The sequence below is a fragment of the Dermacentor albipictus genome, chromosome 3 (assembly GCF_038994185.2).
Source record: "Dermacentor albipictus isolate Rhodes 1998 colony chromosome 3, USDA_Dalb.pri_finalv2, whole genome shotgun sequence".
Taxonomy (NCBI): Eukaryota; Metazoa; Arthropoda; class Arachnida; order Ixodida; family Ixodidae; genus Dermacentor; species Dermacentor albipictus.
The window spans coordinates 1,177,118-1,192,755 of NC_091823.1; the positions used below are offsets into that span (position 1 = coordinate 1,177,118).

Below are 15,638 nucleotides of genomic sequence, written 5' to 3' on the forward strand. Positions count from 1 at the left end.
GTTACTTGGGCGCGGAGAGGAGAAGGCTCTTCCTCTTTGGCTCGGAGTCAGCAAGTGGCGTGGACGTTCCGCGCCTGTGCCGATCCATGCTTCTGCAAGACCGTCTCATGAGGCCTCGTTCGAATGCACCACCATTCGCGTGACTGTACGCACGAACGACCAGGAGTTGGTGTCCAGCATTGGGCGAACATATTCACTCATTATCCGGTCGCGGTGAGTCGGACTTTCGTGATTTGTCGCGCGCCCATCGGCATGTTTTGTGAATTGCAACTCGGCTAGCAGGCATTGATCGATGAAAGGTGCAATAAATGCCCTTGCGATTGTTTGCCCTACTGTGTTGTCATTCCTTTGTCCCAAGAGCATGGGTGAGAACCCCACAAATTTTACAGCCTGCGTCCAAAATGGATGCTGCTCGCACCACAACAAGAGGTTTGTGTTTATTGCGCTAATGCCAGTCGTTGTGTCTCCGCATTTGAGAACTTAACTGGCACGGAAATTTCATTAGAAGGCATGAAAGCATTGTGCCTTTGCGGTCCCCCAACCACAGATTGTATGTTAGGTGAATGCGAGCACTGCCCATGGAGTGAAGGCCCCACTCTGGCCAGTGTGGAAATGGTCGCCGAGGACAAGGTCATATTTGCTGTTTGTGAAAGCGGCGACTTGATTAAGAAGATATCTCGAACTCTTTTTGTAAAAGAGCGTTGCAAATGGATAACAAAATGAATTCCTCACGAGTACATGTGCCTCACTCAAGCTGCGGCTATTCATGAGGCAATGAAGTGCAGGCAGCACGGAAACAATGCTCTGCATTTTGATTTTGTGGAAAACCGGACTGTCCTCTCAAATGAAATACAATCATACCATTGGCACAAGAAACAAATCTCCGTTTTCACCTGTGTCGCCACAACAAGAAAACCGACACACAGCTTTGCTGTCATAAGCGACGACATGCATCACAATGCAGTGCACGCCTGCTATGCCCTAGGCAGAGTGCACAATATGTTGGATGAAAAGCACCCATCTACTGTCACATAACATATGTCAGTGATGGTCCAACGAACCATAGCTGACTTTTGCATTTTCTTTTTTTAAAAGAGAGTAAATATTAACAAACCGGAACGAGTCATTGTGGCACTAAAACCAGCACGCTCAATATGGGCCACTTTGGCCCATTATATTTTGTGAATAAAGCAAAAGAGGAAGCATATTGTTGCAACGTCAAAACAGCGGTTGTAAAGCAGGAGGCACAGCAGCAGGTCGCCGTTTTAATTATGAGCGCAACCGCGACCAACCGCAACAGGAAGGACTTATACATTGAGGAATGAATGGGAAAGGAAGCGTGCCGCCGCTTCTTTGAAGGAGCTTGAGTTCAAAAAACAGTGTTGGCTGAAGCCAAGATGCAGGTTTCCCTCTATCCAATCTAAAATAAACTATTTAAAGCAGTGAAACGCAACACTGAGGCATTGTGTACGGCCTGAGAGTATGTCAGGGCACATTGTTCTCTTCGTAACAGCACGAAGGGACACGGACAAAAGGAAGAAACACGACAACACGGGCAGGAAGAAACATGACAACATGGGCGCCCGTGTTGTTGTGTTTCTTCCTTTTCTCTGTGTCCCCTTTGCGCTGTTACCAAGAGTATGATGAATCCTACCTAACCAACTCGCCCACCTTGCTATCTTGCGTCAGCATGTCAGGACAGTTGAGGTTGACGTACCAGCTGTTGAGAGAGAATCTTTATTGTGGCAAAGTTTGGCCTTCTGCCAGTGAGCTTGCTATTAGTTAGAAATAGCTCATGTTCAAAAATATTGGTTTCTGAGTGCCTATCTATTTTATTCGTATTTGAGAATGTTGGACTTGATTTGCAATGGGTTTTACCACTTTTTTCTCAGATATTTTATTCACTGTGCATTTTACTAACCCCTTCCTTCTGTTTTCCTTTTGAATAAAATAAACACTACTCCTTATTATTCAAACTGGACTAAGTCATTTTTTTTATTTTTTAATGTGCTTACTAGAGAGTGAAAGCATTGGGCGACATGGTGTCAGCCCGTCTTGGCATAAAACAAGGTTCTGTGTCCCTCGGGAAATATTGCAACGGCACCCAGGGAAAACCTGGAAGACTCAGGGAATTTTGAGATGTCAACTTGGTAGACACCCTGTTTCTTTTACTTTCACAACATGTAATTTCTGCAGCAAAAGATGATGCTCGCCTCGCGGTTGGATAGAAATGCTCTTAAGTAATTGTATGTGTGCTCACCACAACCTGCGAGTTCGAGTTCCTCCAATATTGTATCGTGAGAGACGTTGTCGAAGGCTCCTTTGAGGTCTAGTGCTAGGACTAGTCTCTCATCGCCGTGTGGTATATTAGTTAGAATTTCGTCTCTAAGTAGGAGGAACGCGTCCTGGCAAGATAAACCCATGCGAAATCCTATCATGGAGTCCGGAAACCAGCTCCGCTCTTCCAGGTATCGCTGCAATCTGCTATGGATAACCCTTTCATAGAGCTTACCCAGGAAGGATGTGAGCGACACCGGCCGTAGTGTATCAATTGAGGGATTCTTTTTTGGTTTTGGGGATCATGATTATTTTAGCCAATTTCCACTCTTGGGGCAAGTCTCCCTTGGCCCAGCATTCGCTATTGAATATCTTTGTTATTTTCGCTAGGGCTACCGAATCCATGTTTTGAATCATTGCATTTGTGATTGAGTCTGGGCCCAGTGCCAAGTTTTTAACTGCAGATTGTGCTGCCTCATACACTTCCGTGTACGTTATTTTTTCGTCTAATTTGGGGTTCACCTCCCCCGCGTATTGTCTCCTTGTGTACGACGATCCCGTGACAGGTGAGGGTCCTGTGTACTTCTTCTGAAGAGCATGGACTAGATCTTGGTCTGTACCCTCGAAGTTGTCTGCTATAATTTGGAGCCTCTTGTTATCCTCAGTACGCGTGCTCATCGTGTTTAGCATGCTTCGTAGTATTCGCCACGTATTGGTCGTTCCCAGAGTTCCTGATAGGGTTCCACAGAATGTTGCCCACTGATTTTTAGCGAGCTCGTTGGCGTGGCCTTGGGCTTGCTCTGCCAAGAGAGCGATGCATTGTCCCAGGTGTTTGTTTAAACGTTGTCTTTTCCACCTCTTGGCCAGTTTCCGCCTCTCTTCCCATAGGCTGACCAGGTGAGAGTCTATCACCAGCACCTCCGCTGTACGTTCAGTGGCTTTAGTGGTGTCTCCGTGTGCTCATTGAAGGAATTCAGTCCATTCTCGCATGTTGGTCGGGGCTGTATCGACTCCTCCAGCTCTCTCTGGAGTTCTCTATAACAAGGCCAGTCAGTTAATTTAGTCATTCCTATGTTCTTCGTATGTTGGGCATGGAGAGCACTACTCGGATTATGTCGTGATCGCTTCCCAGGTTTTCGTCAAAGGAAACCCATTGTGCGTCTCTGATGTTAATTGTAAAGGCACGGTCGGGCGCTGTGTCTCTGCTGATGCTGTTATCCGTGCGCATCGGTTTGCCGATCTGATCGATTGCCCGTAAGCCCAAGGCTGTTGCGGTGCGCTCGAGTAGGAACCCTTTGGGCAATGTTTTCGCTTATCCCATAGTATGTGGGGTGCATTAATGTCCCCGACTATCACCGCCTTATCCCTGGTGCCCGCTAAATCTTTTGTTGCTGAGAGAATGTGGGGTAGGTCATCCCCTTTACTTTTGGGAGGGCTGTACAGATTTGTGATTAGTGTGTGTACTTTACTTCGTTTCTTTGGCATCACACTGATAACTATGGAATTAGTCTCTCCCTCAGTTTGCGGAAGTGTTAATAATTGAGCGTTTATTGACTTGCTCACCAGCGTGGCGACCTTCGAATTTTGAGGATCGCTCAGAGTGTAGTATCCGTGCAGTTTGGCCGGCTTGGCCCTGACCTCCTGCAGACGTATCACGTCAGGAGCGATTCCGGAGTTCTTGATAAACTGGTGGAATACTGCCGCTTTCCTGGTGAAGGAGCGGCAGTTCCATTGCCATATCTCTAATTGTTCTGAATTTTGTATTCATTGTGATTTCTTAGCATGATTAGCCATATTGCCCACTCTTATTTTAAGCCCGTGACGTTTCTGTGTCCGAGGTGTCGGATTCTGTTATGCAGTGGCACAGTAAAATAGAAGATTTCATTTTTTGAAGCGAGGAAGAGGCTTTCACTCTAACCTCAAGTAAGCTATGCCAATGTGGTGTGGCAGGGGGCGAAACCACATCGGTCTCAGGAGTATACAGGGGTCACCGTCAGTGGTCCCGTAGCAACTCCATCCACCCCCTTGGTGGTAGCAGCCAGTATTGCTCCACCATCATCCAAGATGGCCCTGCAGTCAGCTGTTCCACAGGTCTCAAGTCTAAACTGAACGCCAAGGCCCAAGACGAGTGTCCCGACACCTGGCTCTCGATCATCCAGCACCTCATTGAAGGCGACGGAGGTCGACCCCAAAACCGTGGCGTCATAGACACAAAAGGAATGGCGTTCTTTTGAGTGCTCTAAGAAGGACAAGTTTCTTGTAACTGCGGTGAAAAAGTGGCAGGTAGCCTGAATGGTTACCATCCATCAAACGGGTATTGTTCCCTAATGCATGTCACCTTTAATTTTTAAGTTCGCACATGTCAGTGCATTTTTCATTTTATAACCATGACTTTCATTGTACCCTGGTATTGTAGAGGTCTCGTACACAATATAGGTGACATCAGACATCAACATCTTTTCACCAGTTGGTGTGGCTTCAAGAAATGAATCTCCACCCAAAAAATAGTCAAATTCTCAAAGGTTTCACCATTTTCCAAAGGGCAACATAACAGACTGGTGGGCTAGTTGGTATTGCATGTTAATAGTTTTTAGCGCAAATAAACACAAGACACGAGAGAAGGCACACAGGACACCGCACTACTAACAACTGAGTAGTTAGTAGCGCTGTGTCTATGTGCCTTCTCTCGTGTCGTGAATTTCTTTGCTATAAAAACTATTAACATCTCTGACGGGACTGCAAATATTCCAGCCGCTTGTCAGGAAAAGTCGCTACAATCGTGCAGGGAGGCACTCCTACCTGAAATGTCCAATTGAATACATCTTTCGAGGCCGTAGCCGTCGGCATTCTGTTTCACAAAACCACCACCATTTGTTCACTGTATATTCCATCCCATACCCATTTTACTACTAAACACTTAGAATATTTAACAGATCAATTCCCAGAGCCATTTTTTTTAGTAGGAGATTTTAATGCTCATTGTACTCTCTGGGGCAGTGTCAGAACTGACCAAAGAGGGCAGCTCATTGAAGCTATTATTCTGTCCAATGATATCTGCCTTCTAAAGTCAGGTACACCGACCTACTTTTCAACGACTTCCAGCATTTTTAGTTGTTTAGATTAAGCTTTTTGCTCACCATCTCTTTCTAATGATTTTAAATGGGAAGCCCTCGGGACATCATATGGTAGTGACCAACCTTAGGCACTAGGCCAGGCCGGTGGAAATCACAGCTCGCTGACTGGCCAGTTTTTATGAAGAACACGAAATTGGAAGTTGTCTTTTTGCCAGAACTAAGCATTCACAAAATTTTAAAAAAATTCACTGAGGTCATAATCTGAGCGGAAAAAAAGGCTATACCCCAGTCCTCCGGTATTGTGAGCAAAAATCTAAATCCCTTGTCAAGTATGTTCTTTATTTCGGGAAATCTTTGGTGCATGCACGCAGTCTGCATTCCATCCCGCTGCACCGCACGCAGCTTGCTCCGCCAATTTCTTCACTCTTTCATATTGTTGTCGCGTGCTTCCCGAATGCTGACCATGCGACGTGCCCCTTCGGTCGACTTGTTAGATACGAAGATGGCTTTATTAGATGGCTAAGATTTGGATGAGGTGGCGCCACTGTGCATGGGTTAAATAGGTGGTTGTTTCCTGAAAATCAAGTTGAAGTTAGCGCATTGTGGTGTCGTCTCCCTTCTGTCCTTTTTCTCTGGTGCTACATATGCTTTCCATCTGTGTGGCAAAAAAGTGCTTGCATGTGGTTCCCTGTTTTTTTTTTTGTCTTTTTTCCGTGTTTACCGAGGTTTTATACGTGTTGTATGACATTGGTGTGTATATAGCGATGAGAACTGGAAATAAATCTATTGTTGAAAGTTAGCACTGTGTGTGTCAGATGTGCCCTTCTGTTGACCTTCAGCTTGCGCTACAACAAAATAAGATATGCAAAAGAAATTGCTTTCTCATTCAAATTTGCTTTTTTTATTGTCCGATAATTCGGAAAAATCGATCGGCAACTGTACTTACTTGTGTAAAAGGTCGAATTTCAGTACAACGAAATCTCGATAAAATGAAGGAAATTGCCCATTTTACTGACCTCATTGTAGTGAGGTTTAACTGTATATGTTCCATTTATTTAACAGAAAACTGGCAGTTATGTATTAGTGAGAATGTTCTTGCAATCACAAAATCATTCAGTAATTGTTGGGGAGTCCAGCTGCTTGCAGTGACACTGCATGACAACATTGTGGAAGCGAAAGGAAGTGATTTTTTCGCTGTTGTCGACACGAGATTGTAAATTTGCAGCTACATGCAGTGCAATAATATTTGGCTCGCAACTTTACAGAAGCCTCTTCTACAGATCAGCAACGTTTTTTTCACTCTGCTCAAAAAGTGTTTTAGGGCCCCTTCAGGTTTACTTAGCCAAGCATGTAATATCTTTCGTTTATAGGTAATGCATTGCTTTTTAGATGTGAACAGTAAGGGAAGTCTCAACTTGCCTGCTATCTATGAAATGAAGTATAGTAATTCGTGGGTAAGACTCTTGCTGTTGCAAAGCTCATGTAAGCTAAGCAGCCATTTCAAGTAACCTGTAATATATTTGTCTACTCTCGAAGGTGCACTTTTTGTAATTTCCCTATGTGTTGTGAAGCTGGTGTTTAAAATTTTACAAATTTTCAGCAGATAAGTACAAAAAATGCTAAAGCCCTATATGGGAATCAATCACTCCCTTAAACTTTTCATTCAGAAAATGTTTCACACAGTAAGGACCAAGTGATCATATGAATGTACTGCTCTTAAAAGGGCAATCAGGGTAGTAGCCATAGCGAATGCTATGTGCACAAAGGAGCCCAAATGTTAAGCCCATGACATTTTCAACTTGCCTCTGCACACACTTGCAGGCCTCGTCGTTATGAGCTGGGCGAGCTGATCGACTACATGTTCAGAGTTATGCGAAGAGAAAAAGAAGCTGGATACATTCGATACGACATGCGCTTTGACCCATTTTTCTTGTAAGTATTAGTATCTTTGCCCAGCATAGCATGAGTGAATTCTTAAGTTAGTACTTACCATGAATCAGTGTTTATCTTGTGCAGCTAGGCTGTGGTCTGGTAAAGCACTTGTTATGACCTGCCTTCTTATTCGTGTTCTCCTAGGTTGCGTGTGCATTTTCTTCAAATGGCTGGCTTGAAGTCTCCACTCCTGTCATGGGAAAGGTTGGAAAGGGTATGCTTTGTTTGTTTCATGCCTGAAGACATGCATGCTCAGTAGCTGTATAAGAACATTGCTGTGTATAAAGCATGAAATTTCTAGAAGGTTGAGTCTTCATGATGGAAGCAGGCCTTCACTTGTTTCGTCACACTTCGATATATGAGTTCTTGAGCACAAAAATCTGTATGTCTTGTTTAATTTTATGCAGTTGTAGTAGTTACAAATGATTCCTCTATGCTGGAAGTTTCTACATTAACTTCTAAGACACCTTTAATATCACTGTTGACTCCTTCATTTGCTCATATTTTTGCGTGCAATATCATATGCACACACTTCTGTCTGACAAATATGTGTGTGTTACATAATCCAGGAGTTGTGTGCAAAAGGCATTGTGCATTGTCTGTGTTAATTGCGCCAGATAGCTGAACGCAGTGCATATTTCTGAGCTACTAATTGGTTCCTATGAAGGGTGCAAAATCAGGTACTTTGTACATGCCTTGGAGCAAGATGCCGACACTTGAGCTCTCACTCAAAAGCAGTCAGAAACTATTGGCCGACAGAGGTCACAACTATAATCGGTACTCGCGGACAACTTTTCTTGGCTATGAAGCGAAGGCTACGAAAACTAAGCGCGCCTCTTTCACCGCTGCTGGAAGTAGTCCCACAGTTTTGCTCGCGTTTTCTTACGTGGAAAATAGGGAACAATACTTGCTTTTTTACAGCACCTAATTTGAAACAATACGTAACATTCACCAGTCAGATATTGGTATTTTATTGTACTTTTAGTTTGCTCTTTCGAGTTTTTGCACACCCGAAACCGTAGCACGTTCTGCACATTCATCAAATGCAAAATGACGCCCGTGTCTTCTGGTAAGTGTGCGTTGCTTGCTGTCCCGCCAATAAACTCCCCTGAGAGGCTGTTTACTAACTTTAGCAACTAAAGACTGTTGAACCACACAAAAAAAGTTTTTCCAGCGTCTGTGCGGAAACCAAGCTAGCCCATCTGGAAATCGCATCCATCGGCACGTACAAACGAGTGAGCGAGCTGATGCTGCGCCGGCTCTACCGACGACAGCATCAGTGGCGCGTCGCCATATGGCTGCTTTGGAGCTCCGACGCAGGCTGCGATGCTGGCTGTTCAACACTTGGTGCATGTCTTATGTGAATAAGCATTGATTCACGCCGAATTATTGTATCTGCCTTGACTTGAGAAGTTGTGAGAGGTTGGCAAAACCGAAACAGGTGCCGAGCGCGCCTGGACTACATTGTGCATTGCATACGAATGCAGTCATGTGCAGAAACTCTGCCCCCATAGCTTTAATTTCATAGCCAAAAAATGTCTGTGAGTATGGCGCTCCTGCTTTGCCCAGGGGGCACTGCGAAAATGGTGCTAAAAAGCGCCCTCTGTCCTGAACTGGGTAGTGCCAAGCACGGTTTTCTGCTTCGGAAAGCATGTTTACAATACAAACCTGCCACTTTCAGTTGTGTTGTACCATGGCTTGCCGCGAATATCGGGCGCCGAAGATATTTTCAGGGGTGGCATGCTGCTTAAAGGCAAGAAATTTATTAACGCCGAATACGTGTATGCCGTTCAAGAAATAAGCAGTGAGGTTTAGCGCGGTGTCAATTGCAAGTGAAGCGAGTTGCGCAAGAAGTTGAACTTCAGGTAAGGTTTGCACGCTGCTAGATTCAGGCGCACAAGCGCGAGGAAATGCTTGCTATAAATGAATTCACAGCAGCAATAAGCAGACATCATGTGTGCGGAACTGTTCGAGTGCACGACGGTATGTACCGCTATGGCAGCGATCTTTCAGCATGCCGCGATGTACGAACTGCTCGAGCGCACGATCATGCGCGCCGCGACGGCAGCAGTCTTTCTACAGGCCGCGAAATGGCGAGCCTCCTACAATCTTTGTTGACTGCATGCCGCTAGACAAGTAGTTATGTCTGCACTGTAGTAGTGGCCGTCTGTCCCTTTAGCAACTGATAAATAACTGATACAATGCATATGAGCTCGCAGTAACGTATGTGTGAATCGCGCTGCAGCGCGAGATCGTGCGCTGCTCGCTTGATGTAGCTTTTTATGACAGCACTCGAACATTGATGTGCTGTAATCAATACTATCTTGCTGAGCTGCCTCAACGTGCTGGCTTGAGGTCAAGGATGAGCACATTTAACTCTCTAACCTGTGCTACTCATAGTGGGGTAGTGAACTGTCACCGAATCAGCCGGAATATTTGTGGTCATTTGCACACACCTGGTCACTTCACCACTTCGCACCGGTCGAATTGTTAATTGTCGCTGTGGCTGGGTCTTGAATCGTGAGTCACCAGCCATGCCTGCTGCTATGTCGGTCTGCCATTTAATAGTGATTATCTTAAGTGAGATGTTGGACATGACCTGTAAATTATATACTGCATCTCTCAATTTTGCTACTTGCTCTGTTGTGCATTCCCTAGACATGGTCTGTAAATTATGCTATGCATCTCTCTTTTCACTGCTTGTTGTGTTGCGCATTCCCTTCACAGCAGCACAGGAACTCAGCTTCAGGTCCCTTTTCTGCCCCCTAAACGTTTGGAAAAACCAGAAAAAAAATTCCATTGAAGTTCTAAAATGTGACGCCTAACCGCAGCAGACGAAAAACAGGAATCACTGAGAAGCATAGCACCGAAAGTTGTACAGAGCACAACGGCAGCAGCAGCCAATAATCCCATCCACATGTTAATAAAAAATGGCCCACTTACCTTTGAAAACTTTAATTTTTCTATATTCGGACGCGAGAGATCCCACAAAAGGGGGGGGGCGGCGTACTGATATGCGCACACGAAAGTCTTCAGTGCGCTGAAATGACAGTAACAACGCCCTTAGAAATTGTCTTTGTGATAAGCAACACGTCTTGCCCAGCCGTTGTTATCGGTACATGCTATCGTCCACCCAACGCAAACAGCTCTTTCGTAGCTGACTTCCATGAGGTGCTTCACTCAGTAACAGTGCTTTATCCCCAATCACCTATCATACTGTTTGGCAATTTCAACTTCCCTGCAATCAATTGGTCCAATATAGCTGAAACGACGTCAAAAAACAATGTCGAAAGTAATTTTCTTAATACATGTCAGTAACCTTAACACAATACACTGCAAACTCATTACCACGGACATGGCGCTCTTTGGCCATACTTGGCCCTTGTGCCATTAAAAATCAAACATTCATTCATTCATACATCATGCAAGGGCGATAGTATCACCGAAGTGATCGTTGCAGAATACGTCACCAGCATGACATAGTATTCTTGACAGAAAAGTAATGAGCGTAAAGTTTTCAAGAAAGGAAGCGCAAGAAAGGCAGATGACAATTATTGTTGTGGGACAAGCTCCAAAGGGTGCAAACTGTTGTAAGAGTGTAGCATGTGCTCCAACACAAATGTACGGTTGCTTGGACAAGAAAGGATGTGACCGGCAACGTTGGAATCTGTCTACAAGGGGAGAAATCGGTGCTGGTATCGCTGGTGGAAACATGAGGGAGCCTTATCTATAGATGCGTACCTGTCCAGTGCTGACGCACGTGAAAGTGAATGCAAATATATATTTCTGGCGGTATTTTGTAAATACTTTTTATGTGGTCTATGTACAGCTAGCGGGCTTCAGTTTTTGTAATTTTGTTTATTTTGAAACTTAGCTTATCTCGAAATTTTTTCCGGTCTTTACAGCTTCAAGTTAATGAGACTTTACTGTATATATGCCTGCGAGTGATTTCGCTTGTTAATAAAATAAAGCTTTTGTGTCCAAAAGAAGGCCTTGGACTGTGTTATTCGTTTGTGAAAGTTGGCAGAAAAATACTGAACTTTGGGCTATCAGAAAAAAAAAACCTTGATTTCTCACCAGTTTTCTTCTGTAAACATAACACTCAATTTTAACGTCTCCAATATTGAAAAATATGAAACCAGGAACTGAAGGACCCCATTTACTATAAAACCCTGCTTTAGTGTGACAGCTAGTATTCTTGATAATTTTGGGTGGGGCGCCATAGAACGTGACATCAGCTCAAGACAAGCCCCATCTCAGTGGCATCATCTGCTATTTCAGTGCTGCCTGCAGCTTTGTCATGATCACAGAGACTATCAAAATTCTGTTGCATGGAAAATATTTTAGTTTGCGAGGAGATTGCAAGAACACAAGAAAAAAGCCATAGATAACTGCCTAGTGCTGCAGAAACGCATGCAGTCGCATTGTATGCAAAGTAGCCCACAAAGACACCAAGGACAATACAGGGGAAATTACTTGTACTTACTAATTGAAATAAAGAAATTATAAGTTAATGGGATTGAAAGTGGATGAAAAAACAACTTGCTGCAGATGGGGAACGATTCCACGTCTTCGCACTACGCATGCGATGTCTGGTAGAGCACCGCACGCATAGTGTGAAGACGTGGAATCGTTCCCCATCTGTGGCAAGTTGTTTTTTCATCCACTTTCAATCCCATTAACTTATAATTTCTTTATATTAATTAGTAAGTATTGTCCTTGGTGTCTTTATTGGCTTCTTATGATATGATTAATAAAAATCGGGCCCCTTCGTTAACCCCTTTCTTCTCGTTCGTTATAGGTAAAGGTCATTCTGAAAGTCTGTTGGTATGCCAGTTTGAAAAGTTGTTTAATTAAGCATATTTATGCTTCAAACACACCTTGAAAAGGCACACAGATGGTCAGATCATCCATGGAAGCTCTGCAAAATATTGTGTAGAAAAAGAAAACTAACTTATTTTTACAGAACTTCAATCCACCGGTTTTCAACAGGCTTAGAGAAGTGTTGTAATCTTGCTGCCGCCGTAGTACCACTGTTTGTTCGTCTTTTTTGGTGTGCCATGCCTGAAACAAGGCATGACAAAGGAGCAAACACGATTGGTTACCATATGCTGCTCTTCATAGCAAAATGCATTTTATTTGCAGGTGGTGTTCGTCTGTCTTATAGTATGCCAATTATTTATTTATTATTATTATTTTAATATATTTACAGTGTGCTTGTAAACAAGCAATAGAAATGGCAATGCATTACGATAATTGTGCCATTTACGTAGACTGCTCCAAAGGCATCATGTGCCTGCAAGGTGACTAAGGGGTGGATTGTCAGCAGCCTCATTGTCTACTATGATTGCTGCAGAACATTACGAGAACAGTGGATGCTCAAATCAATTTTTTGTGCTGAAAACCTGTATTTTTGCTTTCCATTTGCTTTTGTATTTCATGCAGCTTCACAATTTGTATTTACTGAGGAGCATGAAGGAAGGAAATAAACTAGAAGGAGCCTCACGTGACACTCTTGACGCCATCATATAAAATATAAAGGAGAAGTAGGCCCTCATCATGTGATAGGCAAGAAGTAGTTTCTAGTCGCCTACCATTAGATGTGAAGAGTTTTGGCGTCATCTATCGCACCAGCAAACATTCGTAACATGTAGCCTCTGAGATGTGGCAGCGCACCTTGCTTGCCACAGGCACTGTAGAACCTTGGAGGCCATGACCAGCTATTACAGGTGCTCTTGTTAAGCCTGATGGGCCAAGAAACCAAGCACAGATCTAGAAAACAGCATTCACTCGTAACTACCTAATACTTTGCTGTTGAAACATTGTGACTCTGTTGGGAACGATAGGACAAAACAGTGCAGGACGATGGCATAATAGATCTGAAGTAGGTGGCTGTTGCCCCGTAAAAGTTACCATGATCCAAGCAATATTTTGAATGCTCCGGCAACCTTTTGGGCCTATTCGTTCCCAAGAGCCACCGTGCAGATGGGCCCCAGACGAGAGGTACAGCGTCGGAGGAAGTTGGCTTGCCGAAGCTAGCTGAGTGACGTCGTACTCCCTCCTAGTTTTTTTTTTTTTCCTTCCTCCATGCCTGGGAGCCTTGAATTCTCCAGTAGCAAAATCCATGATCTTCGAAATGGTTGTGACGAACGAGTGAAAAAGGTGTGCTAGGTGCCCCCATGCCTAGTTTTACCACCAGTATCTTGAGGAGCTTCAAAGCAAAGTTTCATGTGCAAACCGTCCTGTATTTTCCTGATCATGGACGGGTGCTGCCGTCTTGCTGAGTGGCACTGGGTGCTCTAACTATAATAGCACATCTATCGTGCCAACCAACTCCTTGAGACATAGCATGGGTGTGCCCATGCACGTATGGCAGTTTTGTGTTCTCCAATACGCAAGTTTAAAATGAGCAAACTTATAGTGTTTCATTAACCACTTCGCAAAGGTATTACTTCACATAGATTCCAAGATGCACGATGGATCTGCATAATTTTTTTATATTTTTGAAGCTTGTTAAATCCCTCTCCTAAAAATGAAGCACAGAGCAGTATAGTTGACCATGGCAATAGTGTGTAAGTGCCCCTTTCACTGAATATCAAAGTTTCAGCAAATTGTTGACACCTCTCGCTGTCTGAGTAGGCGTCACGCTAGGTATACTGTGCTGCCGTGTGTAGAAGATCATATAATCACATGAAGTGCTCTCAAGGCTGTTGGCTTTCTAGGCTGTTGTGGTGCAAATAATGAGCAGTCCTGTGCTTTCTTCCTCTCCTAGGAGCACACGTCGGACATTGTGTTTTACGAGTACCCAACTCTGGATGACCTCAAGGTATCGCTCACCTACGTCGAGGACAGATTCCCATTCGAGCTCAAGTACTACCGTGAAGCTGCATACTACGACCCTGATATTGCCCAGTTTGAGAAAGTCAGGCCTCCACCCGTTATTCTTGATTGAAATCCATGTGACTGGCTGTCAGCTCAGCTGTAGAAATTACATGCAAATAAAGAGGGCTTTTGCTAATGCGGCATCAGCAGTTCCTTAACCAAAAGACAGTGCCGTTGTATGTTGACATATTGAGTGATCTGTTTTAATGGAAACAGTTTATAAGAAATAGGATTTAACTGATGCGATGCTATGTTCGCTGTGTAGTCATTCTTTCAGCACAGCGAACACTAGATGGTCGAGCAGCCGTCGTAGTCTGATCACTATTTAAGTAAAATGGACTAAGTTTTTGAAGCCATTGTTGTAGTGGTAGTATTGGAGGCAGACACCGCAGGAAGCAAGAGCAATTCACACGATTTTAAAAACGACATCCTCTGTTAAAGGAAAACATGGGGAAGGCAGGAGATGGAAATTCAAGATGAGGAGCAAGACGTGACCAAGGTAAATACGGGAGCCAACGTTTCGACAAGTGGACTTGTCAGTGCCCAGGCCTTGATTTATACATAAAGCTAATCTCAAAGGAAATTCTAGGGTTAATGCGGCATTGCCGCAAGCACAAAAATTTGTCCCCCACTCGGCACCAAATTCTTAAAGAACTTGCGGAAAGAAATTATATTGTAATAAAACCAGCGGACAAAAACAGCAGTATCGTAATCTGGCCTACAGAAAAGTACAAAAATTAGGCTTCAAAACAAGTGAGCAATCACACCCATTACGGAAAACTCGACTCTAACCCAACTTCAGACTACAGCAATCTTGTGCAAAGCACTATAGTGGAGCTCCTGTCCAGGGAACTAATCACGCAATCTGAATATCGCTTCATGATGCCCAAAAACAAAGAAGCAGGCCTTCTTTATCTTCTTCCTAAAATACATAAGGTTTTCATGGAAGAAATATTTACAGCGGAAATCCCAGGTCGGGCTATAGTGTCTAATAGCAACATACCTACCGTGTCACTATCTAAATTCTTAGATCACCACCTGTTAAACAACCCCACCTCCCTCCCATCTTTTGTTCAAGACACACCCCATTTCCTTCGAATTATCAGCAGTATCAATGTCAACCAAATCCTCTCTGACCACGCTATTCTAGTCACTTGACATGTTTCTGCCCTTTAAACTAATACACCCGTCAGTGAAGAAATTGAATTCCTTCGCAGTCAATCCCCAAGCGCACACTCCTGAAGTTTACTTGTCACTCCTTAAGTTTGTTCTCACACTCAACTATTTCGAATTCTATTCTATTCACCACCTGCAAACTTTTGGCACTAGCATGAGAACACCATTCGCTCCCATGTATGCAAACATTTTCATGGGACTGCTTGAAGCAAACCTGATAAAATCATACCCTTTAAAACCCTACACCTATCTGCATTACATTGACGACATATTTATAATATTGGAACATGGCTCAAG

The 15,638-nt window shown here is 43.8% G+C and overlaps 1 protein-coding gene across 2 annotated transcripts in view; it reads left to right on the top strand.

The window, feature by feature from the left end:
• The window catches only part of ND-39 (NADH:ubiquinone oxidoreductase subunit 39), an 85,616-nt gene extending 71,315 nt beyond the window's left edge, over window positions 1–14,301 (top strand). For both annotated transcript variants that reach the window (XM_070534933.1, XM_070534934.1), the window contains exons 8-10: window positions 7,173–7,283; window positions 7,428–7,497; window positions 14,056–14,301. In XM_070534933.1, the coding sequence (XP_070391034.1) occupies window positions 7,173–7,283; window positions 7,428–7,497; window positions 14,056–14,235 (361 nt within the window). In that variant the 3' untranslated portion in view covers window positions 14,236–14,301. The remainder of the gene's footprint in view (window positions 1–7,172; window positions 7,284–7,427; window positions 7,498–14,055) is intronic.
• The last annotated feature ends 1,337 nt before the right edge of the window (window positions 14,302–15,638 follow it).